We start from the raw sequence: 27,429 nt of genomic DNA, 5'->3' as shown, positions 1-27,429 counted from the left end.
GCCTCCTTACCTCCAGTCTCCAGAGAGATTTCTTTCTGTAGTCTCCATGGACTTGACGCCATCCATGTCGAGCTTCGATGTTCGAGTATCGACTATCGCATATCGTAACGTATATCGAATCTCGAATGTCGTCGCATCATTTGAATTATAACCGACTAACTTTGTTGATAATAACCTTAAATATATCACCGAGTGTCAGAAGTACTTTTGATGTTTGTATGGGATACTATTAATCAAAGTAATGGTCAATTTGAGAACATAATAAATTTTTCAACGTTAAAATAAGCCATGGCGGAATTGCAAACTGCGTTAACCGCGATCAGATTACTGCGAATAAGTGTCCGGCAGCTTTTTAATTCTGTGGGAAGCGGCCAGGGAGTCGATGGTGGTGAAGATAACTCGATGACAAATTTTCCTCGGGACCTCCAGGAATTTCTAAGTACTATTGCTAGCCGTGTAAGGTAAATTACACATTACTCACACTTCATCAGATAATAATTACTACATGCCTGTGATTGTTTAAATTTTCACGCTTCTGAAGTTTCTATCGATCGATCAATCTTTCATGTCTGGAAAAATGAATTACTGACTGAATGTTTGCAGAGATGTAGAACAGGCGGTGAACACTCTGGAACCAACTCCGGAACCGTTCGATCTTCCAAGTATGATGTACCTGGGCCAGCACACGACACAGGAAGGACAAGCGTTCCACGACACATTGGTAAACACTTATAGATGGATAAAGGATGTTGAGGAGAAAAGCGACGTCGCCCAAACACTACTTAATCAGAACTCAATGACGCGTTCGTACCTAACTGCGGGCAGACCAGTGAAAAAAAGATTGCGAACGGCCAGTCATAACGTTCCTCCGGAGTAAGTACTCCAGTACTTGCTGTCATAAATTGTGACACGTGGAATCGACGGCAAGCTTTTTTAACAAATGATATCAACAGGCAAGTCGACTCTGTCATAATGACAATAAACAGACTGTACGACGACATGACGATAACCATTTCACGACAGCTCTCCTCCAATGCCGTGCTCCACGTCACTCTTGGTCACATTTTGAAAGCAGTGATTGCATGCAAGGGGTTGTTGATCGAGAGCGTGGTCGTAAAAGGGTACGGAGAGTCGACGGATTTGTGGACAGAATCGCGACACGAGGTGTTCAAAAAACTTACAGAGAATGCATACGCGGCTATGCTTCAGTTTGATTCACCCACTTCACCTGAATGCTCTGTTATATCGTTCATGGTTCGTTTAATTATTCGTTTTGTTTTGGGCGACGGAATAATGCATCCTCCGAGAAAACTTGATGAAATCTTTGCATATTCTCCAGGACTGGTTCCACAGCTTCACTAATCTGTTCAGTGTACCTTGCAAACGATGCGGATTGTATCTTCACAACTTCCTGCCGCCTACTTGGCGAGATTTTGACACCTTGGAGCCTTATCATCAAGAGTGCAGAGCCTCGTAATTGAAATCCCGTAACTTATTACGACTGGTAATAAACTAGAAAAGTATGTACACACAACTTGGTCTTCTCAGTTTGTATTAACAAAAAGGCGCGACTTCTCTTCAATCGTTCTTATTCAATGAATCGCAGAAATAAAGAATGATTGGAATCAAATTTCGACGAATGGTAAGTTTTTCTAAGCAACCAATCATCGCATTGACCTTATATAAATTATGCATGGTCGTAATTGAGTGTTCTATTATTTACCGTATTGTTCCGAGCATAAGACGACCCCCAATTCTGAAGAGTGTTTTTCTTAACTATGACGTAAGACGAGTTTGCATAGTCCGTTTGGAGGGTGCTGTCAACGACGAAAAACCTCGGCGAATATTCGGAACAATACCGTATTTCGTATATTTGCTAAATATACCTGGTATGTATAGAATAAATGAAGGAATACATATGTCAGCAATTACTACAATACTTCAATTATTACCAATAAAGCTTCTAACGACCTGAATGATCAAATAAAAGCTTTTCATCATTTAACAATTGATTAATAATATCAGTATCGACAGCTTGAGAATGGCATAAGTACTTTCAATCGGTTTATTCGATGATAAACAAAAAACATTCTGTCGCTAGTGTTTGAACCGTGTAGCTCGCCCATTGCCGATAAGAATCCAACTTTTGTCATTTGATCTGTACAATTGTCCTTTGTTTTGTCAATTTCGCTCAAAATATCAATACCTGTGTTTATGTTTATGTGTGTTTGCAGAGCTGATCAAGAAACACCAAAGGAGCAAACCATTTTGTGATACTAAAAAGAGATTTATCTACAAACTGATAGGGAGCTGCAAAAGTCTCCGTTAGATTAGGTTATTACGCACTGTAAATAATTGATTCTACAAGTTTATGTAAGTAGGTTCTTTTTTCCTTTTTCTTTATTTATAATACGCTAATTGTATATTATTGTGTTTAATTGCTACTAGCATGAGTTTCAATCACTGAGCTCTATAACGACTGAAAATGTGCGAAAGCGTTATTTAATTGAACAAATTGCAATTTATACCTGCTTTTTTCATCTGTGGATGTTTATTTCAATCGAAATACTGCGTCCAACGTCCCACGGACGTAAACTCCGGTTGTAAGTGATCTACAGATATTTTTTCGTTTTGGTGAAACCATCTTTTGAGTTCTGATCACTGGACCCGTATTATCGATATTATTATGAATTTCCATACTTGCTAGTTTGATCGCAACATCATTTATTAATTTTTTCCAATTTTCGCAACAAAACTGTACTTTTCATGGGATAATTATTCATTTTTATTCGGTATATAACAGGTGTGCAGTTGATTTATCTTTATTCTAAATCTATATATCATTCTTAATATCATCATATCGTAATTAATTCTATGTATAATGACAATCATAATCATAATGAGTATCGTTATAATGTAATTATAATTATAGTGTAATTGTTATCTTCACAGAACTGTACACATCCATAATTGGAACATTGGCGCTTTAACGAGGGCGCAAGTCATTGTTTTTTTCATTTTTGTTTTTTATTTGTGTGGTAATGAACTTATTTTACTCATTGTTACTGTAATCACTTGCTCGATGGACTCTGGGTCCCAACTTTGTAAGGCTCTATCTACTTTGCGTCAAATGAGCTTACCGTGATTTTATTTATTCACTCAAAACATTTTCTGCAAATTAGCTACCCTTTTTAAAATAAAATATATGAAATGCTGTATTTTATATTCATCGATACATATAATTCAGCGTGTCGTAAAATACTTTTGAAATTTGTAGAATTGTTCTCGTTATTATACTCTGGCTGTACCATATACTATGAACTTGGAATCATGGTAGAAACCGTAAAAACTATTCGAAAAGTTTACACACTTGCCAGATTAATCTCGTCGGTTATTACTACATGTTTACTAACAATAACGCCTGTGTACTTAACACGCATTTATAGTTCTGAGTCAAAAGAATTGCTTCTATTTTACCAGTTATCGTATTGAGTTCATAAGCTTATAACATTTAAAAAATGGATATGCTAGCTTTACTCGGTCCGCAATTATAACTTTAGTCTTAACTTAAATTATTGTTAATAATATAGTATCGTAAAGTTTGATAGTACCACAATACGAGGAAACCTACTTTAGCATATTCTCAGTTTAATAGCTTTATTGCTTTTCTCACTGATTCTGTATGTTTTGGACAGCTTATAATTAGAAGTTCTTTTTTTTTTTAAATTACGTTTATATGGTGCGCAGCACTGTATTTTAACTTTTTTTTTCTTTCAATTATTTTATTCATTCCCCATATCTATTACCAAGTATTCATACTACCTTGAGTTTTTTCAAATAGTTTACACTAAGTTTACGCATATTACGCTAAGTTGGTACAAATGGTCCAATACCTTTTTGTTAATCTTTTTTCTTCAGGTTCTAGAACTATGAACATAGAAACGGAAGACAATGAAATTATTCAAGTAGCATTTCACGAGATGCGAATAAACGATTTGAAAAATCGTCTTTCATTAAATTCATATTTAATTTACACGATAATAGAATTCTTTCTCATAAGTAGCACTTTGATAACTTTTGAGAGAAAATAACGCGTTTTTTATATTATACATCAATTTTCAAATCAAACCAATTTTTCGGTCAAGTGATTGAAGAAATTTGAGTCACGCGTTCCATGAAGAAATAAAACTAGTCTGCGAATGAATGCAATTTTCTGTGATAAAAATGCCTATAAAATTTATTACAATGTTATATATATTTATAAATTGAGGTATACTGCCTTGTCAGATTTATAGTGAATGATTAATATATATTTTTTAGCCAAGGAGTCTTTAACTTAGTGAATGTAAAAGCCTCAAAGTGTACGAGGAATAATAATGTCGAAATAGTAGACAGTGATAAATGCATTTTTATACATATACAGTTGACATTTTGTTTTTTTGTGAAGATGAAAATTGTTGTATTGATAATAAAAGTGCAATGTACTTATTATTAGTCACAATTGTTGATTCGAAGTTGCAATGCAGAACAATTGTTCATACAGTTTTGATGTATAAAATTATTCCTTCCCAAATACCATATATTTCCAACTAAACACCGCAGTATATTGGGTTGTCTACCACTGAGGGAAACATATATCGGTAATCCAGACCTACCGAATTATCGGTAGGCAGCGCATTTAAAGTCCTCGCCTAGTGACTTACAAAGAACTGCCCGTGTTACTGATTTTTACGGATTTGGCTGGGCAATAATTTCGTTGGATATAACCTATGCTGAAGGTGTCAGTGATCACGTTTCGGAGTCACGTTAGAATGATCAAATGACTTGACTTGACTTGACTGAACTGATTATGACTCGGTAACTCTGTTTTACCGATATTTGTTCCCTTCATTAGTAGGCAACCCAACGTACTACGGCGCTCAATTATAAACAATCGGTATCATTTTTAAGTGATAAGCTTTCACGTAACGATAATTATATTACTTTCATAATCGGCAAGTAATTAGGATTACCATATTATACTCTTGTCATTCACTGACTTATCGATATGCAGGTGGGAAAAAATAGCGTGATGTATGCCAATAAATAAACTTACACGCGCGCGAGGGTGTGTGAAATTCTAGAATTTGGATCGCAACTCTGATAAAATTTTAAATCTCAACATCGAGAGATAGATCAATGGATTGTGCATACATTTTAATGGTCGAAAAGTAATTCAGTGATTCAATAGTCGTTGAAAAATGATATGATTTCATGAAAGTTTGCTTCCTTTTGCCTTTCAATATGCGCTTCCAAACAAATCGAATAATTTATGGATAGAAAAAATGTTTTTGAATGATTTGACGAAATGACATCAGTTACATCAGAATAGTTTGGCGTTCATGTACCATGCAATGGTGTTGAAGCAATTCTACTCCTGCCAAAATATTAATACAGTTCAGCAACAGTCGTATATGATTACTTTCTGAAAACTTTAATCAACAGTTTCATGGCGGATTGAAAATTTTTCAAAGATTTGTCAAGTCAACCACAATTCCGCGAATTAACTTGAAGACGAATCAAATCATTGATAGCATGAACCAAGAATGTTCTGAAGCCTCTCAATTTCATATTTTCAACAATGATCTCTTAGTTATAACATTTCGTATGAGACGTGTTTCAAATGCACGTTATACGGTGAATTGTTTCAGGATCGATGAACAAGGCGTAAATATGAAGTTACCTTTATTAAGAATGAAATAATGATGTAGATCGAGAAAATGAACATCCCGCCCAGACCGTACAAGTCGAGGGTACGTCGTTCTTCCCTTTCCATCAGGGGATTCCAATGTTTGCAAACTTCGCACTCTCTTCGGTCAATCCAGAACTCACGAATAGATCTGTAGAATAGTAAAAAACCTAGAAGAATAAAATTTTTCTTAATGATTGCGTTACAGTCCATAAGTGGCAAGTTCAAGTTCTTACATAACATAAGTAATTGCACTGTTAAAACTCTTGCAATCAGTTCCGAAGTAAGATACTCACTGCGTTAATACCGGACAGCTGTTGTGACAACTGCATAACAACACCAATAACCAGAGGAGCCCTTAATGTTGGACTGCATCTGAGTTGTGTCATTGAAATGGAAGCTTCTGTATGTTGAGCACGTTCCTCTGCTCTCATCTCTTTAATGTCTTCTTCCACTTGATTACTAGCTCTCAGTCTTCTCAAGGCTTTCCTTGCTTCCTCTTCCCGTTGCTTTGTTATGAGCAAGTATCCGAAGTAAGATAATCTGACTACAGTTACCGAAGGATTGTCACTTCTGTCGTCAAAGAAATTAAACCATACCTGTAAATTTGTCCTCTCAGAGGAAACTCAATTCGGTTCCCAAGAAGCAAAATGTTATTTAACCCATTTCTAGAAACGGGAAGCGGTTTTCACTTCTAGCAAACCTCCGGGTTCGGTCGGAGACTATAGCTGGCAAGAGTTAAGAAAAAATTGAAGTGTTAGTACAGTATTAAACGATCGGTAATTCCTAAATTTAGGGAATTTAACATACTGGGTGAATCCTGCTGCATTTATACAATCCAAAATACATTCTATCGAAATAGCCTGTACTTTAATAATTTCAATTTGTTTTAGTACACTGAGCTGCATAAATGTAGGCAGGATCCAGTAAATAAATTAGGGCAAATTTCGGTAGAATGTGCACCAAATTCTATTAATGTGATCAAATTCGTACTGTTTTGAATTGCTGATGAGCCATTACCACGAAATAACCACGTGTATGTTTGATTGAAATCGTAAATGGTACTAAACATTGTTTCATTTGAATATATAATAGATGAATTTACCTGGGAGATTCTGGACAAAATGGTAATAATAATAGCTGCAGTATGGCAGGGCAGATGGCCAAACCTAAAAGAACCGGCCAGCGATCTCTTGTGCCAAGAATCTGCTCGATGCCCAACACCTGGGAGACCAGGAGGCCCACCGTAACAGCGAGCTGGTTCACCGTGCCCAGGCCGCCTCTCAAGTTCAGTGGTGCTATTTCCGATATGTACATGGGAACCAAGGAGGTGTTTAAGCCACAATTAACACCGATGATGAACCGGCCGAGGAACAGGATTTCATACGAGTTGGCAATTTTGGTGCAACCCATAAGGCATGCCCCGACGATGCCCAGCACGTTGTTTAGCAGTAAGCCCCCCTTTCTGAAAGACAACCAGACGTCACGTTAACATCAACCTTCAATCACGCTCAATTCGCGCACTAGATACATAGAAATCACTGAAAGCACTCCTACATATCGTGACTTCTGTTTTAACACAATTTCTAAGTGAAATTCGTCGCATCCTTCTGTTTAAAATAAATTATGCGAGTGCTTTCGAACGAAATTATTGCGAAACTATAGCCAGGCATAGCTGCTCAATTATTATTTGGCTAATTTTATTTACTCGCAAGATTCGTGCTTTGTCACTAGTGATAGTAATTAAATTGGATCAAAAAAATATTGTAACAAGTAGTTAAAAACTTTTGCAACGAAAGTAAATTACAGATACTAAAATACATTTTTTTATTATTCATGTACACGTAGTAACGAAATAATTATAGTAGAAATTACTTGACGAATTTTTTTTAAATGACTCGTAATTTTTTCGATGTGAATTTATGATATCTTGTTAAATTTTACTAAATTCCAACACTAACTCTGAATTTGCACAAAATACTGCTAATTCCTTATGCATTGTTTCCCATTCATTGTAGGATCACTCCCGATGAATATGTAATTTAATCCTTTAGTCTGAGTGTCTACTTTGCATCAACGTTAGTGAATAATTTTTCAACACCTATTACGCTTTCTACTAGCTTTTTTCAAAAGTCTTCAACAATTGATTACTATTATGCATTATATAAAAACAACCTCTCTCAACTCGCATATCTGTAATTTAGATTTTCTGTGACTAATCTTTCCCGCCAAGGACATGACAGTCCCATTCGAAATTAGGACATTTGAAATACAAGCAAAAGCTTGTTCAAAAACTATTATTACACTTGACATCTCAAATCCGTGCGATTCTTGTAATGTAAGATATTAGCTACTGATTGAACCGTCAAAAGTGTACCACCAGTTGTCCATGTATAAATGTGGATGATTCTTTCGACATCTGACATGCTTTTGGCTTCGTGGCCGCAGGCTTTTTCATAACTTTGGGATGTCATAAGATACTTGACCCATATTCTACATAACGGCTTTAGATGATCAAACTCACCTGTTTAATTTAAATGCTCCAGCTTGTGAGTTTTAAGAATGTTTACAACATATCAATCCAAGGTTTTTTTCAACCAACTAGTACAATCCAAAATGAAAATTATCAAAAATACACTCCTATAGCCGAGAAAAGTTCATCCTTCCAATGAAGGTATCGATCATCTATGTGGAATTTAAAATGATAAATATTCTTAAAACTGTGAAAAATCACAACATTTCTATTTCGAAATATGCGTTCTTATAAGTTAAAAACGAATTTGTCATTTTTTGATCAATGAACAAATTGAGAAGTATTTTCATACAAAAATTATGTATCGTCAACGATATTTTTATAACTTTACTTGATTGGAAATAAGTACTTTTAAAACTATTCGAAAAGATTTGTAGAGCGCTACAGGCGGTGAACGCGTTTTAAAATCTCACATAATCATGATGGGTACACTTTTATGTGCTTGTGTGTTAGAAGTTAATAACCATGTAGGTCAGAAGACTGGCGGAAATTAAAAGAGCCACCGTACAATATGTGTGCCGAAACTTACCTGCCAAATCTGTTGGCAATCATCCCTCCACTAAAACCGCCAAGCATACCGCCAATGGCGAATATACTGACCACGACTGAGTACAACCTCTTAACTGCGCTCTCTTTAATGTCTTCCCCATACCTATTTTTGTACACATCCTTCATGAACTTCTCAATATTCTGTCGAAAGAATGGAGAAATACTATGAATGGCCAATGATTAGTATAACATCAAAAGTCACTGGGTGTATTGTTTCCGAGTAAACGCTGCAGTATGTTGGTTCCCTACCACTGAGAGAAACAAATATCGGTAAAACAGGGCTCCCGAGTCATTATAACTTTAGTCAAGTTAAGTCATATAATAATCACTTCAACGTGACTGCAAACGCGATTATTTACCGTTTCAGCATAATTTATAAGCAACGAATTAAGCGTGCTACCTACTGATAACTCGGTGGGTCTGTATTACCGATATTTGTTCACCTTAGTGGTAGGCAATCCCACATACTGCAGACTATACTTGAAAACACCCGTGATAGCCTACCTTTTTTTCTTTGTTATCGAAAGCGTCGTCGTTGTCAGGTCGACCTCAGCCTCGATCGCGGCCAAGTCGGCGGGGAATTTTGTCCTCGGCGGTGTGTCGGGGGTGAGGGGACGGCCGGAGTTCAACTGCTGAACGACAACCCTCGCCAGAACAGCACTCAGCGTCAGCAGAACGCCCGAGCAGAGGCCGACCCAGACGTAGAACATGCCTTCGTCTTTCGAGCCCTCGAAACCCGCACCCTCTGTAAATGTAACCAGCAAAACATGCCTCACTTTTCATCAACGCTTTCGTCGTTGCCGTCAAATGCTCGAGTGTAAAAATGGTGAACGCGGAAATTTTTTCTGGTCGCAATCGGAATTGTTACATTTATAATAGGGAGATGATTCTTTGGTCTGCCTTTACCAACATCGTAAAGCGACACTGCGTTATTTTGACTTTATTAGCAAAGCCAGCCACGCGTCGGTGATCCAAAAAATTGATCCAGTTACCGTTGAAAAATTAATGGAGTCACTGGTTAAAATGAGTACACTTTTCGCGATCGGTAAAAACTGGCTATCTAGTATCCCATGAAACATGATACTCTTTTCCATCAAAGTTTTACCGTGTTTCCTGAGAAACTTTCCGAGCATTTACTTACGCAAATAAGCATGAATAGCATCAGATGAGTTTGATCTTAAAAATAAACGAGTATTTTTAATATATTCTACAGAAATGAATGAATCCTACCGGTATGTACGTGAAAAGAATTTCAGTACCACTGATAAACGTGTCAGAGCAGATCAGAATGCAGCTGTTGAAAGATGCAAATAAATCGCGAGGGATTTGAAAAAGATGTGGAGAACGCATCGAGGAAGCTCAGGAATTCTCTGTGCATTTTACTGAGCACTTTACAAAGACGTCCGGAAAGATATTCCGCGGAGTTACGTGGTGAAATCTACGGCGAAAATTTTTACCAGATAGCTAGATATGGTACACAGTGCTCTGCAGGTGGGATCATAGCAGCTGCTGTTATCGAGACTTAGTGCTTTTATTGCAAACAGAAAAATTCAGTCGAATCAAGACAACGTGAAATTGAATTGTGCTAATAGAGCGTATTTACTCGATTCGAGAATTAATTTTGCTCGAATGTCCAATGACGTCGATTCATAAAATGCTAGGAGCTTTCCATGACCCGAAACTAGTTCCTCCGGGATATGTTTCAAAGAACATGGTTTACTTTTATCGTCTGAGAGAAAAAAAAAATATCGTCGCGTTACAATGGAAGTTATGCCAAGTATAATCACATGATAAAATAATGTAATATAATATAACCTTACGTATATTTACGTATATTACGCATGTTTAAGTAATGTAAGAGCAAGTGTATCGATTTATACGGTATTATTTTCGAGAGAGTCGGTTGTATTTTTTTTCTGTGGTAGTGTTAGAATGACCCGTTTCTTACACATTTTGAATTTTGAAAAAAGCTTATATGGTATAGTGAGACATTGTTATTTCATTTTTATTTTCCTACAGAAAAACGCCCTCCAAAAAAGACACGAAAATCGGCTTAAGTTACCAGACTACTACCTTAATCCTTGTCCGAAAAACCGTCGAACTGTTCCAATCCAGTGGCGAAGCGATCCGTTTGCGTTTAGTACGGTACAAATCCGCAAAAAGGGTTTCGTAAGAAAAATAAAATTTTTCAAACCTACGAATTTTAACTTGACAAGCTGGATGGAATTTTGCAATTCATAGAGGTACACATGTGGACAATGATACTGAAATAACTCATTTTTTCCCTAGCCGTTTAAGTCGGCAATTTGGAATTTTAGGGTCCCTGTGTTTAAAGTAGGGACTCAAGAGAATTTCAGCGGAACCGGCTCAATCTTTGCAAGCGTAACATAATCCCTGACTTGGCTAGGGAAAAAATGAGCTGTTTCAGAATCATTGTCCAGTTGTGTATATTATTTTATCAATTTTTTTGTAACCATATAACGAATATTTGATTTCTTTGGATAACGGTCAGGGTTGAAACGAGCCTAATTAAGCGCCCAATTTTATTGTTCCATACGACGTTTCGACAGGCCCCGCCTATCGTCATCAGGTTTCTGTAATATCTAAAAAGTCGCCAATCGTTACATGAATTACATTTGATCACCAACTGTCATGTTAAAAACATTGCACAGCTAGCAATTGTTTATCTCTATCGTATCAAACTATTTTTCAGTGTTTTCAATTTTAATATTGTACATAAATGCCACGTGTGATAATTGATCATATTATTTAAACTACAATTGATAATCAAATTATTTGTCGCTTACATAAATCGACATTCTTTGACACCTGCGTTGCTCATTGCACGGTGTTCAAGAAGGAAATAAATACCAACTTACATTTACTAAGCAAACCGTTCTCTTGATATTTAAATTAACAACAATCTTTGAATGTCACCTGCCTGTTTACATATTCGTTGGTATATTAGCCCAATTGTTTACATAACAGTCTATGCCTATTTATATAGAGAATTTTAAATGATGTCAGAATAGAAGTGACTCAGGTTCTGAATGTCAGTTCTTCTGTTGACAGTATTGTTTTTAGATAATGTGTATCATTTCTTTGATAAGCCTCTTATGCCAGTTATTTTGTTTTTCAATTATTTTTTCATTTTCAAAGTTGAAACTGTGCCCTTCAACCAATGATTGCTCAGCCATAGCAGATCTATCAGGATCACGCGTTTCGAGATCACAGTTATGATTTGTTATTATTTTTTTGAAATGCTGTGACGATTGGCCAATGTAACACTTGTCAAAGTCTTTACATTCAATTTTGTATACAATGTTGGTTTCTTCTAGTATGGCAGTCTTCGACTTTAAATATGTAAATATATTATTCAAAGTGTTAGTAATTTTATACGAAACATTAATCCTCATTTCGAAATTCATGACCATAAAACTCCGTAACATAATACATGCTGTACGAGATTAATCTTGTGTACTGTTCGTCACTGGCGGCTACTTCCGTTATCAAGTTCTCACGTCGTTCACATTAATGACTTAAAAATATCTCAAATTTCGATTTTTTATTTCCCAAATCAGTACCGAAGCCTTGTTAGCTTGATCGGCAACGGTGCGAAGACATTCTGCAGTCACAACGAATAATTAACTACGGTGAGTGTACCATTTAATAATCCTGTCCCAATTATTCACCTTTTTCGATTGCAGCTGTTTGATCCTTAGTTCTAAAATGACATGATCATAAATTTGTAGCGTCTAAGGGTCGAGCAATTGACTTTAGTAATCGAGAAATTCACAATTTGTGCTTTAAATTTACAATTTTGGAAAGTAAAAGTGTCAATAATTGGGTCTAAAGGTGTCGATAACTGACACGCTTGATTTTCGCTCTGCAGAAAGTAAGTTCCTCTTACTTCCCGCTACGTACGGAGCAAAGAGTAAAAGATCCAGTGCGGTTATTTTTCGGTTTCACGAAAAATGGCTTTTTCTCTGTTTCACTTGAAAATTCGGAACTACGGTAAACACGCGGTCGACATTGTCTATCGAACAATACTCACCCTCTGCTATTTCTATTTATTCGCTGTGACATTCAACACCCGCTTGTCCTTTCACGGTCGTAAGATAATCTCAAGTTGACGGCAACAAAGTTTGTATTTAATCACGCGTCGAATTTGTGACGATGTGATCCATTCGAAGTAAACATCGAGGATAAGAGGTCGGAGCGGATCAGTTTGCCGAGAAGAGTCGGAGGCAACAGTTTGATTTTGAAATTGCGTGAAGAAATCTCTGCGAAGTGTGAAAGAAATGAATCCTGATCAGGTAATAAACCGAGAACCGATACACGACGAGGCTTGAAATTGCAAATATATAAAATAACGCGATTAAATAAAATAACACGTACACACTCAAGTATTCACATTCGAGCTTCCTTCGATATCTGTATAACTTCTCCCAACCGCTTGACGTTTTCATGTAAATTTCACCAACGGCTATCCGATATCCTCACTTTCGTTATTCTTCAGTCACTTTTACGACAATTTTGAATTGAATTCGATGATTATTATGTACACATTTTATTTTTTATTCTCGTTCGATTTAAACTATCAGGTCAAATTTTCTGAGCTGCGCCGTGTAGAAGGGAATTAATCGCCTATTTTATTATAAATGTTATCTTATGGCTCGTCGGTAACTATAAATAAATGAAAAATCTTTTTTTTCAACACTATCTTCAACTATGCTGTGTATTTTTCTTTACTGGTCTATTTTACTTCGTATCGTCGGGTTAGTGGAATACAGAGACGCGTGATTTTTAATTTCGAAAAAGAGACACGCAGATTTTGAAGTTCAAAAAAGTGACACGTCGGTTTTGAGCTCCAAAAACGTGACACCTCGGGTTCGAAGTGAAAAACAGGACAACTCGCTTTTAAATTTGAAAAACGGGACACGTCATTTTGATTTTCAAAAACAGGACATGTCGTAGATTTTTCTAATAAATTCATTTTTCATTTCAAATTATAATTTCTTTGTTTGCTGAGTTGTTTTTTAAAGTGGAAAATTTTTAATTTTTAAAAATTATAATGCAGGTATATTATAATCTGCAATAAAAGTTGCAAAATAATAACGTCATAACGACGCTACTTGTTTCCATCATAATTTCCTTAAATTGCATATTATTCATAGTCTTGTATATAATATTGTATATATTGCATTAATCGCGTACGTACTTTGCCTGTGAAAGAAAAAAAGACTTCCTATTCATTTCATGCAGTTACCACTTTCAAAATAATAAAAATTTTATCGTTAATACTAGCGACATGACTAAACAAGTTTACAAGTGATAAATAATGAACCTTATTTTTCAATACTTTACATGATGGATACAATTTTTCACATAGAATATAATTAATAAATTGTAATCAAAATTCGAGATTAAATTCCTCCGTTATTGAAAATAAAAAAGTTAATTATTTTGAATAAATTATTCAAAATTACAAAAAATAAATCTTATCAGAGAATAGGCTGTAAAGTGGACACATGTATATATGTATATATATATATTAATGTTATATTATAATTTAATGTCTTTTTTTTCTCAACGCACAGATCTAATTTCTTTTAATAATATTTGCGTAGATTGAATTGAACCCTTGGAGCTTTCAACATTATTACAATATTAATATTATGAAATTAAAATTTGTGATACGAAAATTTATTTGTGACGTGTCCCGTTTTTGAAATTCAAAACGACGTGTCCCCTTTTTCAACTTTAAAAGCGAGTTGTCCTGTTTTTCGCTTCAAAACCGAGGTGGCTCTTTTTTCAAGCTCAAAACGATGTGTCACGTTTTTCACTCTCAAAACCGAAGTGGCTCTTTATTCCACTAACCCAACGATATATGAACGTTACGAAATTTTGAATTATGTTTACGCTCGTTACCCAGCCAATAACACTCATACGCAATGTGTTGATATCGACAGTCTAGAGTCAAGTGCTATTGTCTGTGAGTGAGGCGGATGTTCAACACATTGCTGTGATCAATTTTGTGGAATCGCCGACTGCTGAAAAGATAACGAAGTTCTCAATCATTCCAGTATATTGCTGCCTTCGTCGACATCGTTCGTAATGTAAAAATAATTCTTGACCTCACCGTCGACGAACAAAATGATTTTCGGATACGAAGTTCAATGATAACGACACATGTTGACGTTTCGACCCGAGTGGGGGCCCTCCTCAAAACGACATTTAGTGAATTTTCATATTTCGCAATCAGAGACAAAAATTCTATACACGAATCGCAGGTTTCAGAAATTCTTTCAAGATACTTAAAAAAGTTTTTGAAAAATCGAAAAATCTGGCTAGGGTAAAAATTGGGTGATTTTGCACGGAAGGTGCCACATATTATTCACAAACAGAATCCTGGAACTTGTTTTGAACGTAATTATGTTCGAACGAACTTTATTCGTTCAAGTCTCAAACTCAATGCATGATTCGCATAAAAAACCTTGAGATTCGTGTATCTTAATTTCGATCTGCTGCGTCCTTCTTTTCTCCCCAATAAAATGAAAATCCGCGTACTGGAGTGTGAAAAAAGAAATTAAAATCGACTATCGGAACGCCTTACGTACAATATATCCCCTGCAGGAAATTTTTTCTCAAAGCCATTATATGCGATTTCACAATCAGATTAATGTAGCGTGATCAATTCCCCCTCCGACCCTTCCCGAGTGATTGAGAGATTTTGGCCCACGAGATAAGAATATACATGTACCGGGCATTCCACCTCAGCTCAACTCTACTTGTCCCGTGATATTTTTTTTTCCTCTTTTTCTGATACATGTCGTTTTTCGTTCTCAGGGATCAGAAAATTATTGCACTCTGGAGGAGAATTCATTTCTTCGCAACTTGATAACCTTCGTTTGCATATTTAAAAACGACGAGTTTCAAACGAAAAAAGAAAAAGAAAACGAAAATTATGAAAATTAATTGAAATTAACTTACCGACGCTTTTTTGATAAATATATGTATTGAGAATCTCTATCTTAGTCACGATTTGTTTAAACGGCTAAATTGTCTTTCTGTAAGAATACAAGTTTTTTATTCACAATTGTCACAACTTTATAAACTAACTTGAACTAGATAAATGTTCTTACCTGTAAGAATATAAGAAACTAAATTAAAAGTTATTATATCCCAATCGTTTCTACCTTACAGTTTTTTAATGTATATTGACACTTCAGTGTCTATTATTGAACCGACCACACTCGTCGTTTAGGACGACGTGACAGCTATGTCGATATGTTTCGAGTGTTGTTATTTATTTACTTATCTAACTGGCGCAAATAGGCGAAATGTCAAATAAGCGAAGTAATAACGTACAATTACTTTACATATACATGACTGATCAACTCACCCAATATCGAACGAAAACAATAGCACAACAATTTTCAAATGCAATTGCTGTTATAAAATGTATCAGTGTTAATAATTCGGCATTATTTTGATCACTTCTTGACACCGAACGTACTGACAATTTTTTAAATATCGTAATTATTTTCTGGGTACTTGGAAAGAAAAGAATAAGTAAAGTTTCTTCCTACAATTTTGAGAAAAGCGAATACAAAACGGTCATTATCTTTCGTATGAAATCAGTATGCGAAATTAGCGATTCGAACGAACGGAAATTTTGAACTGAAAAAAAAAAAACAAAACGTTTTTTCAACCATGCCCCGCACAATGCAAACACCTAACCACAAGATAAAAAAAAAATTATTCTCTTCCCTAACTGCTCACTACAGACTGTTTGATTTTCAAAAACCGGATTACGATATAAATGCACGCGACTATTGGTTATAGTTTTTTAATACTTGATAATTAATGGTGAGTGTACAAAATGTTCAATTTCCAAAACCGAATTGCTAAATACACGTGATTATTGATTATATTTTTCAAATACTCAATAATTTTAAATGTTGAAACGGGTATCACAAAAAATATATGCATTTACCAAAATTGATTCGATTAAATTCACAAGGTTATAAATATCCAAAACTAGACTCACTGTAACGAAAAAATCCGACTGATGCAGCATTAAGCTTGAACATTAAGGCCGAGTAAGAAGCGGATTTCGCTAATTGCCAATAGCCTTATCCACCGCTTAATTCGAGTCAGATCCGCGAAAAAAATGTACCTATTATATAATATGCGAATGTACCTAACGAGATTTGTCAGTCTGTATGAGCCAACCCGACTAAGTTTTTACGCCACCATTTTCAATTTTGTTGAAATTTTTTAAGTTTGTGGTGAGCTTATAGCTTTCTTTCACCCCGTTAATTTTCCACAGTTATTAGTTACCCCGGTTCTAGAGCGAATGCACTTTTCATACCGCAGGCTAGTCTTGTTTAATTACCTTGCTCGTTAATTATAATCTTTTCCCACCTGAAACAGTTGCTCTATCAAATATCGCGTTTCAACTTCGCCTGCAGAGTCGAATAGCTTCAACAAACTACAAAAACTATTATTGTCAATATACAATAACATTATTATTATCTCACCACTACACAGCATGATAAAAATCGGAATACCGATATCCTGTTTTAGAAATTACGCTGGTTCGTTGCTTCTATTCATTCGTAATACATATTTTCATCCATTCAATCCAATGCGAACCTTAATAATCCAGCCAGTCAATATTATACGAGACTTCTGAATTTTGAGCGAAATTTGTAACCGGGCGTCTTTGGTTTATTTCTCTGATCGTTCGTGCTTATTCTTGAATATACATGAAAGAAATTTAAAGGTTACTAAATTCACCAGATGAAGTTAGTAACGTTAATGTAACGGGATATTGAAACTAAAATCATTGTTTCGATAGTTGAGATTTTACTCAACTCATATACCTACTAGAACGAGGATTAATTCATCTACTCTGTAACACTGTTTAGCTTGCCGGATTCATCGTGTAATTTATTTCTAAAAGCACCGAGTGATTCAATTGCCATTTTATGAAAACAAACGTCCTGAAAGTCAAAATTTTATTTCTTCTGGAAAATTTTCACAAACGTACTGATTTAAATAAAAACAAGAGCAAAATTGAAAATCTGTAAAAATTAGTAACGTGTGATAATTTTTCTTTTCAGTATATTCGGAAGCAAAGTTACATTTTGCTGGAATCGAATGCAATACGATCGAAGCAACACTAAGACACACTTGGAAAACCTGAAAAACCTGAAAAACCTGAAAAACCTGGAAAACTTGACAAACCTGAAAAACCTGGAAAACCTGGAAAACCTGGAATTGGAAAAAAACTGAAAATATCAGTTTCCTATCATGGGAATTGGAAACGATTTTTCGAGGTAACAAATTTACTTTTTTTTTGTCACAAAAATAAACTGGCTTATACTGACTTTTTTGTACAATATATTGTTCGTCAATTCGAATTGAATTTGAACCGAATACAGAGTTGATAAGCCGAACGATTTAGGTTTTAGTACTTTACTAGAACTGGGGAAATATGAGGGAAAACTAGGTTTCAGGTGCTGGCAAACTTGGAAAATGTGATGGAATTTGTTGTCCAAAAAATTTGTGGCCTCCCTGACTAGTGAACTGGTGGCAGTGTCGTATTTCGATTCCTTTGAATTTGAATAAAGTTTTTGCATCGCGCATTAATGCCAATTATCCTACGTTGATCATAATTAAGAAAACCAGTTGCCGCCGTCAAGCTTTGGCTCGATAAAACATTCACAGGCTTACCCATATAATCCATATCAGCACGAATGCTCGAGAGGTGAGCCATTATGTAAATCGTGGCAATTCTCCAGCACATGCTTGCACCTTAAATTCACTCACTATGGTCGACAGGTTCCATTTTCTCACGGTACTCTTACCCACCTTCCTTTTATCCGCTCAATGCGTCATCGTGTACAATATGCGGGGCATTTTTCGTCCGTGAGAATATTTTCGAACATATTTTGTTACATCGGAATTCACTGTTGGCTGTTGAATATTGGATTCTAATCAAGCTTCTGACGTTACTGCGACGAATGTCGATAGAAAAAAATGACTAGTATCTGTGAAGAAGGATTGAAAATTTACGCAGTGGTGAAATAACGAGAGAATGAAATACGTTATTTTATTCATGGTAGAAACGTTAAATTTTTCCTTCTTTTTTCCTAGAACTTTCATATAAAACTTATTATCTCCCCGAGTGAAACTGAAATCTATTTCAGAGTGTTTTAATCTGAAATCTCGTATATTTTTTTGGACCTTAAGTCAAAGATCAGAGGCAAAACTCATTCAAGACTCTCTTCTTCTCACTAATTTGGTGAAAAGTTTCTGAAACTTTAGAGATTTTTAATATTGATAGGAACGCGTCAAGGTTACAATTGATGACAACGTGGGATCCAATGCCCCAAGAAAATCAGAAGTTCAAAAACTATAATCGAAATTGAAGAAAATAAATTAACTGTATAAAATGAACCGCGTTTACGCTTATAAAAAATAATCCGAGTGGAGAAACTTTAGTGTTTGTTAACTTTATCAGGATCGAATCATCCTTGCGTTTTTTTTTTTTTTTTTGATACAAACATCGTATTTTTTGTACTTTGATAGATCCAAGCTAATTATTTCTTTTGTAATTTGATTCTTCAAAAATTTCCAGAAATGAATATTCAATCACCTCGATACAGGCTTACTGCTGAAGCGATACTTGATTAATACAAACCGATATCGATTTTGCGTACAGTTTTTTAATTAATTAAAAAGCTTTAATGGAAAAATCTCAAATCAGGGTATTTTCACACAATTCTTTTACGAAAGTATAACCATCAGCTGTCATTAATCGAAACCAACGGATCGGTGCTTTTCGTTTATTCATTATGATCGGACCAACCTTATTCGGTGAAAGTTTTCAGAAAATTTGAAATATTTTTTAGCGTTCAATACGAATTTTTCCGGCTTCAATTCACCTTTCGTTTCTCATATTTCTCACTTATTCCTATTAGTTCGAACACCTTCCGCTTATAAAATTTGGTTCTCATTGCGTCCCACATGCAAGGATATGAATACAGCCAAACTCCACGTTCGGTACACAATGCTGGTCTTTCGAAAGGTGTCTCGAGTCCTCGATACATACTTTGACATTTCTGAAAGCTTCTTTTCGGTCAGTTCTCAACTTTCGAACCTGCAAACTGAGTTAGAATTGAAAATGTCCTAGGGGTAAAAAAGAACAACTTTTCCCAAAAGTATCATCATTCCTACCGACGTAATAATCCCTACGGATAAAGCAAAACTTTTATTCACCTCCGGTGAGTCGAGCCAATAAGTAGAAGACTAAGGTACAAAAGGAAAAGAAAAAATATCAAAGAGTCGAGAAACTTGCAGAAAAGCTGAAAAAAATAGACAGAACTTTATACACCGTGGTTGAACCCCGCTATGTACGCCGAGCGTTTTCACCAGCCAAAAGTAAACTCCGGAACGCAGTCAATATTATCGTACAAGAAACAACAAGCCCCAAAAAGGCGACTGAATAAAGATCTCAAATTCCGTACCAGCTGTGTTCGAATAATAAATGATAAATTATTATCAAAGCTGTGCGGTAAAATTTCAATAACTTGCCGAACATTTAAGTACCCATCATTGAGCGGAAGAAAGTCGACGAAACAAACAATCCTCACTGCTAATCACTCTCACTAACCACTGTCAATGGCAAATGTCATTTCGGGTGCATTGCGACGCTGCATTCGAGTCGGTTGGCTTTTTTGATTATTCAACTCGCGGTCTCAGGGGCGATTAGTTGCCATTTAATTCTCTACTTTTCTCCGGCGTGGAGATACGACCCGAGGATCGAGGAAGCTTTCGACATCGCGAACCGTCGACCCGACGCGCGACGGCGCCGAAAGCTGACGGGTGACTGTCCTTTCTCTCTTTTCCTCTCTCTTGCCGTCGACGGAGTCCCCCCCACTCTGCGTGAGGAATACACCCCCTCCCCTTCAGTCGTCAGAATAGTCGCGAGCTCCTGTTTTACCGCACTATATACAAGCCTGGAAAGAGGAACCAAAGAGGATGGGGTAGAGTAGAAACTGCCATAAGGCGTCAATGTATTTTTTGCAACACCTGCATGGAAAGTCCATTTTTATGCACCATTTACAAGCACCGAAAGTAGTCTTTCATACACATGTGCGGGAAAAACTTTCACGCATCGCTAGCGGTGGGAGAAAAAAACCTTCGCACATTGCTAGCGGTGTGCGAAAAAGACGGTCGCGCTTTTATCCACAGTTGCGCATTTCGCAAACAGCTGCACTAGCGCCACCAATGGAATAGTTTGTCACTCTTTGCCGTGCTCGACATCGCTGCATCGTCACTGAACAGACGTCGTGCCGTGGTTTCGTGTAAAAATAATCGTGTATGTCGGACTTTCAATTTTTGTTTTTGCGGGTAAAAGGACTACGTATACGGTATTTAGACCTCGAGCTACAGATTTATTGCACAGTATAAATACCTATAGCCAGATATATTATAGGATATTAAAGTATGAAAAATAGATTCAAGTCGAGAATTCATCCTGTGTACAAGATACATTATAGGATGTCGCAGTATTGAAAATAGATTTGACGTGTTAAATTTTCCGTCAAGTTTTCCAAATGCATTTCGGGTTGAAATGATCCAAACAGATTTGGAAATGCGTTTCTTCGTCGGAGATGTTTGCGAATTCCAGCCGTTTTTCTCGCCTGTAAAACGGCATACGAATTCAAGTAATACGTCTGATTGATGTACAGCAGCTTTCACGATAGACATACACGAAATATTCGTTTAGTAAACTAGGTTATGTTTGAATATTATTGCTCTTGGTTTACACTTGCTCTTGAGCGTCGTGTGGATTGTGAAAAAAAGTATGGCCTTTTTGCATTCGAGCATTTTTTCCACAACCTTTCACTTCACACTCCAACATCATTCCAGAAAATAATAATTTCCCATAAGGAAACACAGCCGCGCTTCGCGTTGCTTTTCGTCGGTTGGAATGTCTTGAAACTTGAACGTTTTCACCCCTCCAGGTCGCCAAATAAAATTTCACAAACTGCGCCGTAAAAACAATTTTGGTTTGCCATAAATTTGTTTGATAGTTCTGCGAAATTTTGAATTTCGACGCCTATACGTCAGAAATGTATATGAAAAGGCGCGTGAAGTCACTGAACTGGAATCGTAAGAGATTGTGTTTGAATGGCACGACTTCCCGATGCGCCTCGCGTTTGTCAGCATAATTTTACTGAGTTCAACAAAAAAAAAAAAACGCACCGGAAATTACAGTTCATCAACTTGCATAATAATACAATCCTGCAGTAGAAGTGATTTCAGGGAAAAAAATTCATGTTCGAAAACTCAATTTCTACCCACTGCGCGCTTTGTATACGCACACGAATTCTTATATCGTTTAATTTTGTTTACGGTTGGTACTAACGATGTTTAATATGCTTCCTACGTATGTGTGTTCATTCAAAAATTGCAAACGAAGTGGAATGAAAATTAGGTACGTAATAAATCAATCGTGGATTACACATCTTTGGCCGGAATAATACGGAAGCAAATTTTAGAAGTGAGAAAGAGATTCAAAATTTTTCATTCGAAAAACAATTTAGTTTTTCGTTAAGAAATCTAATCCGTCATAGATTATAACTGGCGCAAATAATTTTGCGTGTACTTTTTCGAGTCTTAATTTTATATCTCAGGATTAAGTAACTAACTTCACCGGTATCCGATCGTCAATTTCGATTCGTAAGAATTACAGACTCTTAACCTATTTTCTCATGTTTTTCTCAAACACACGATACGCGAATGTAACGAATTCCATTTAGAAAACCGATTATGAGTCATTTTTTAACTAGGTTGTTGTATATTGATTCTTTGTGAATTAGCAAAAATTTGCGATACGTAACATTGACAAAAAAAAAAAACATTTAACGTCTCCAAAATAAAAAGCACGGCTTTCTTAATTTTGCTAAATGCAGTCACAGTTTTTTTCAACTTCAAGTCCGTAAATAAGTAACTATAATTAGCGCTCAAATTTTTCTGTGAAATATATTTAAAATAGCCAGTAACATGTACACTGACGAAATTTATTGTTTTCGGAAAATATCTTGAAACCGTGCTAAAAAAGCCTTCAGATATGTCCAGCAGAAAAATCTGATAGGCGAATTAGGATTTTCATTCGTTAAATACATTATCGACAAAAATTTTGCCACCGGAATCCGTGATTCAATATTAATACATGTTACATATTAATATATGTATACAAGTTTCATTACACCGGTCAACACGAACTTCGAGTCCGGGTTCTAGATGTCAAGTTTTGATTTCTTCCATGTCACTGATGAAAAAAAAACTGGTATTTTAAATAAAGTTTGTCTATGTAAATACGAATGATATTTCGGTTTTTAAGAGGAATTACTTAAATTCAATTGAACTGTGATCCGAAAATAATAATTAATCACAGGTCAATATAAAAAAAAATCATTTTGAGTTTATACTTGAACAAATAAATTTTGATTCAATCCATCGGATATTAACCAAAATCTTTATTTACTGCTGATAAAGTTTACTTTCATCTTTTTAGCGTTAATAAATAAATCTTGAAGTTTTTGGTCATAGCTATCATACACTTGCGGTTATCGTGCATGCGTTGTAGAAAATGAAAAAAAAAATTTGAATTGAAATTTTTGGTTCCAGATTGCAAGATTGAAAAAAAAGAGAAGGAATGAAGTGTGAAATCGTACCGCAGCGTTCCCGTGGCACACTCTGGAGTCGTGGTTATATTTATCACCAGCTCAGAACGGAGGTGACAGTCATAGTGAAATACTGTAAGTCAATCGATACCATCATATTTAATCCAGCATTTCCTATTTTTGAATTTGAACTTAAAAATTGATACAAACTCAACTCCCTTTTCTACGTTGCAATGAAAAGGAGGGTTATACTGAGTAAGGCAACTCAACATTCAATGAGAGTAAGTGAGTTGCGTAGGGAATAAACAATCAATTTTATTTTGAAGTGCAAAGCAAATGGCTAGATTATCGGTTGGCGACATCCTCGCCCCTCGGTACAGGACGCGCGTTAGTTATATAAAAAATGAAAAATGTATTACGTTTTTGTGAAATAATTACACTCGGGACTTTTACTGTAGGATATAGCTTTATTTCACAGATGAGTCACTGAGTCACACACACACAAAAACTGACTTTCAGGTCGTGTTTCATGCAAAACTAAAAATATAGTGCCTTTTTCGTAATAATCAAATGCTCATGAATTTTTTGAGAAAAAGATGATGAACCATAAACGTTAGCTCTTTTGGTCTGCGCCGAAGCAAACTTGGTTATTATATTTTCGAATGGGATGGAACGAAGCAAATCTGCATTGGCCACGAAGGAAGTTAGAGGAGTAAGTCCTTGATCAGCAAGAGAGTTCCTTAAAAGACTGATGACTCTCTTCAGAACTGAAAAGGAGCGTTCACCGCTAGCATTTTTAGGTAAAATACATATAAATACGAGTATTCTAAGCAGCGTGTTCACGCGTTTGACGATCAATACAGTTCAAAATATAGCTCAGCTTGATAAGTTTCAGTGCGTAGAACCAGAGTGCAGGCGGTTGCCACTTGATGTCCTGATAACCGTGAGCGCGCAAATTTCGGTAAATAAGTTTCGGTCCTGAGTGACTACTAAAAAATTAAAAATTTCATTTCAACAATATAAAAATTCTAGTGATCTTCCTTCTTTCATCTAAATTCAGGAACCACTATCAATTTAATCTAATTTTGATCGGGACGGATCTAAGCAAATCCTCATCCAAGGTTCTTGAATGAAAAGTGTTCGAAAATTCTCCGGAGACGACACTAAGTATCGGATTATTCGCAAAACTTTCCTACAATCACGGATCATGCCACCGTAACGCTCATTCAAACCCACATTTAACGTGTTAACAACTTTCTCATCAAGTAATGAACGCAAATTATCCGCACAGGAAACTCTATACTCGATGTACGAGCGTATATACGAGCGTAGCTTTGCGCATATTTCATAAACCGCCTTATCCTCAATTGGTATCCCTGTATTGGGTCCACTCTCCATTACGGGCTCGCCTCTTAGAGCCACTAGCCAATTCTTCGACTCGTTCACCAAGCCACTCAGGGGGCATCAGCTGGACGAGTCACATGATGTGCTCGGTTGGGGTCGCGTTGCACGCTTAGGTGGGGGGTGTGCTTTCCACAATTCTCTGGATTGGTTCGAGTGTTCTTTCGCTTACTGTTAATTCTGTCCCTCCTACGATGATTCGACTAAAATAAGAGAGCTCTCTTAGGTAGCGATAATTCTACTAGAACTTAAGGTTGACCTTTGGAGACCCTCATCTTTGTGTAATTGGGTCTGATGTTACTTCGGTCAATGAACTCAATTGCACTATCCGTATTGCTCGGGCTTTTTCCTCTACTCCGGAAGGGTTTTTACGCCCGAGCATGTTGCAATTCACTAAATTACCTGCGGAACGACTGCGTTATTAATTAAAACCCCGACTATCAAATCCTCCTCGAATTATCCCTTTATGACACAAATCACAGTTGTGACACAGTATTCAAATTTGGGTAGAATCCGATGAGCCCTTTATTGCGAATAATTTTCAAGAGATCTCCAGATAAATTTGTCTCCGATGAGAACTCTTTCAGAAAATTCTGAAAATGTGCAAATTCATCTATTAATCCCTCCTCGAGATCATCAGAATATATTTTAATAATTTCAATAGCCTACATTCTGATGCTACTAACTGAAAGCGAGGACAATTTACGTGAGAAATCCAAATCTCGAGTCGATCTCAGAATAGGTAACAATCCTGCGCGATAGTTTTGCGAACAATTTGTCGATTACGAGCAAATAGGTATTGATTCCCATGTTACTGCGAGCATTAAATGTTGTTTCGTTTGCTCCACTCTCGTCACACCTGAGCTTTCGTCTCTTAGATCTATCAATTTGACCCTGAATACTCGTCAGATCCAGATAACTTTTTGCCTTGTGCTTCGTTGTGATCGTATAGCTCTCGAAGCCTTCGATATAATTTTTGAGGGTATTGTAATAACGCTCAATGTCATCTAAATTAGCGGAGACCCGCTGCAGTGATTTATTCACTCATTCGACGCTTGCCAAGATGTTTGCCCAAAACTTCACGAGAAGTCTCTAGAAGTTGAAATTGGTGACTCAAGCCCTCAGCCTCAGCTCGGATCTCTGGCTTCTCATAGCAATCATTTAATATTTTGTTAATAGCTGAATGAAATGCATCGTACATCTCTTTTAACACGAATCTTGATCACGCTGACCATTCGACGCAAAACTCGATGCAAGTAGTCACTTCTTTTGCATATTGCTCGTGAACCTTCGTGTCTATTTTACCTAAAACACTTGCTCGCTTTATCATAGCTGTTAGATTAGCTCGGTACTCTCGGCTTTTTTCACGTTCCGCAATGCGATTTTCGTGTTTCCAATCATTGAAACCCGTTGAAAAAACATTCGGATGCAGGTTACTAGAAAAAAGTTTGCGTGAAATGCTGAAAAATTTTCCTTTCGACTAAGAGTATCTAAGCCATACCGTCTTATTAGTCTGGCTACTTTTAATTTTAGTGAAAAACATAGACTTTCATGCTGACCATGTTTGGATATCATGAACGCGATTGGATTTCGCAAAATTGGTATCATCCAAGCTGCTCAAGGGTGTTATATATTTCTAATATCCTTGTTATATATTTCTAATATCCAATATCCTTGGTCTCCTCAGTCAACAGGGGCCACTTGGCGGGATCTGAAAGGTCGATCTCGGGGACATCATCGACTTTGCACTCTGAAAATTTTGCATGATGCTTTTCAAAAGCAGGAAAATCAGCATTATGTCGGTAATTGTACCCGAATCGAATTTCTCATCGTCAGGATTAGCGGCAAGTGTAACATTGGATTTGACTCGTTTTCTTTCTCGAGCTCGGGCGAAGCAACGCCCCCAACTTGGAGGAGTCCCTGGGCTATAGCCCTGCTAGCCCATGCCTACAGATGGCACTGCAGCCCTTGGACGTTGCTGTTGAGCTCGGTCTTCTTGCGGTGATCGGGAGCCGCGCATGGAAGGTTCTCAACAACGTTCCACCACGTGTTAAGGAAGTTTTGCGCGTCGCCGAGGTTTAAGTCCCTCCTAGGTTCGGCCGCGTTCCTCGTCCAGACGTGGCCGAGGTACGTACTTCACGCGTAGATGGCCAGCTTTTAACTGGACTCACGGTCCGATGAAACTGACCAGTAGGTTTCACATTCTCAAGATATCTCGCTTCAGTCGCTTTGCGACGCTCTGCTCACAAGCTGTTGATCCCGTGAGACGGATGCACAGTGGTTCCAAATCCCGAATCGCTGGCCAAATATAGAAGGTATTATCGAGGCGCTATCAGATTTATTACTCGGGGGTTTTTGGGGTCGCTGAACACCATTCTGAAATCAAATTTCCAAAAAACAAAATCGTGGCCCGAAAATGGCGGATAATTTTATTTAAACTTGAATCAATCTCTATGGAATTAGGTACCAAGGGGTTTTGAATAGAAATAATTTATTATTACGTACATGTG

General features: G+C 36.6%; 1 protein-coding gene, 1 long non-coding RNA gene and 1 pseudogene across 4 annotated transcripts; 2 read left to right on the top strand and 1 right to left on the bottom strand.

Annotated features, from left to right (window-relative positions):
* Nucleotides 1-3,746, top strand: LOC107226393 (mediator of RNA polymerase II transcription subunit 27-like). Of its 3 annotated transcripts, XR_006905466.1 has the most exons (6): nt 1-461; nt 604-873; nt 954-1,254; nt 1,340-1,642; nt 1,744-1,889; nt 2,235-3,746. XR_006905466.1 is itself a non-coding variant. In XM_046745886.1 (5 exons), exons 1-4 carry the CDS (start codon nt 289-291, stop codon nt 1,475-1,477), a joined length of 882 nt encoding a protein of 293 aa, XP_046601842.1. In that variant the 5' UTR covers nt 1-288; the 3' UTR covers nt 1,478-1,520; nt 2,235-3,746. The 3 variants fall into 3 exon arrangements, 1 of the variants encoding a protein (XP_046601842.1); XR_006905465.1 differs by lacking the exon at nt 1,744-1,889; XM_046745886.1 differs by lacking the exon at nt 1,744-1,889 and having other exon boundaries at nt 1,340-1,520.
* LOC107216994 lies at nt 3,725-18,982 on the bottom strand (annotated as a pseudogene).
* On the top strand, nt 12,925-27,429 carry LOC124295515. Its single transcript, XR_006905468.1, has 3 exons — nt 12,925-13,126; nt 17,942-18,157; nt 23,523-27,429. It is a non-coding gene; the product is annotated as an uncharacterized LOC124295515 (long non-coding RNA).

This window comes from Neodiprion lecontei, chromosome 7 (genome assembly GCF_021901455.1).
Source record: "Neodiprion lecontei isolate iyNeoLeco1 chromosome 7, iyNeoLeco1.1, whole genome shotgun sequence".
In the NCBI taxonomy this organism is placed as follows: Eukaryota; Metazoa; Arthropoda; class Insecta; order Hymenoptera; family Diprionidae; genus Neodiprion; species Neodiprion lecontei.
The sequence above is the reverse complement of the archived record's forward strand: the minus strand, read 5'-3'. Positions and strand labels throughout refer to the sequence as shown.

Bases quoted from the DNA above. Each gene is read 5' to 3' on its own strand.
- LOC107226393 (XM_046745886.1), top strand. From the start codon at position 289: ATGGCGGAATTGCAAACTGCGTTAACCGCGATCAGATTACTGCGAATA. The intron at 874-953 runs GTAAGTACTCCA...TGATATCAACAG, and splicing joins AGTCATAACGTTCCTCCGGA to GCAAGTCGACTCTGTCATAA. The intron at 1,255-1,339 runs GTTCGTTTAATT...CATATTCTCCAG, and splicing joins GCTCTGTTATATCGTTCATG to GACTGGTTCCACAGCTTCAC.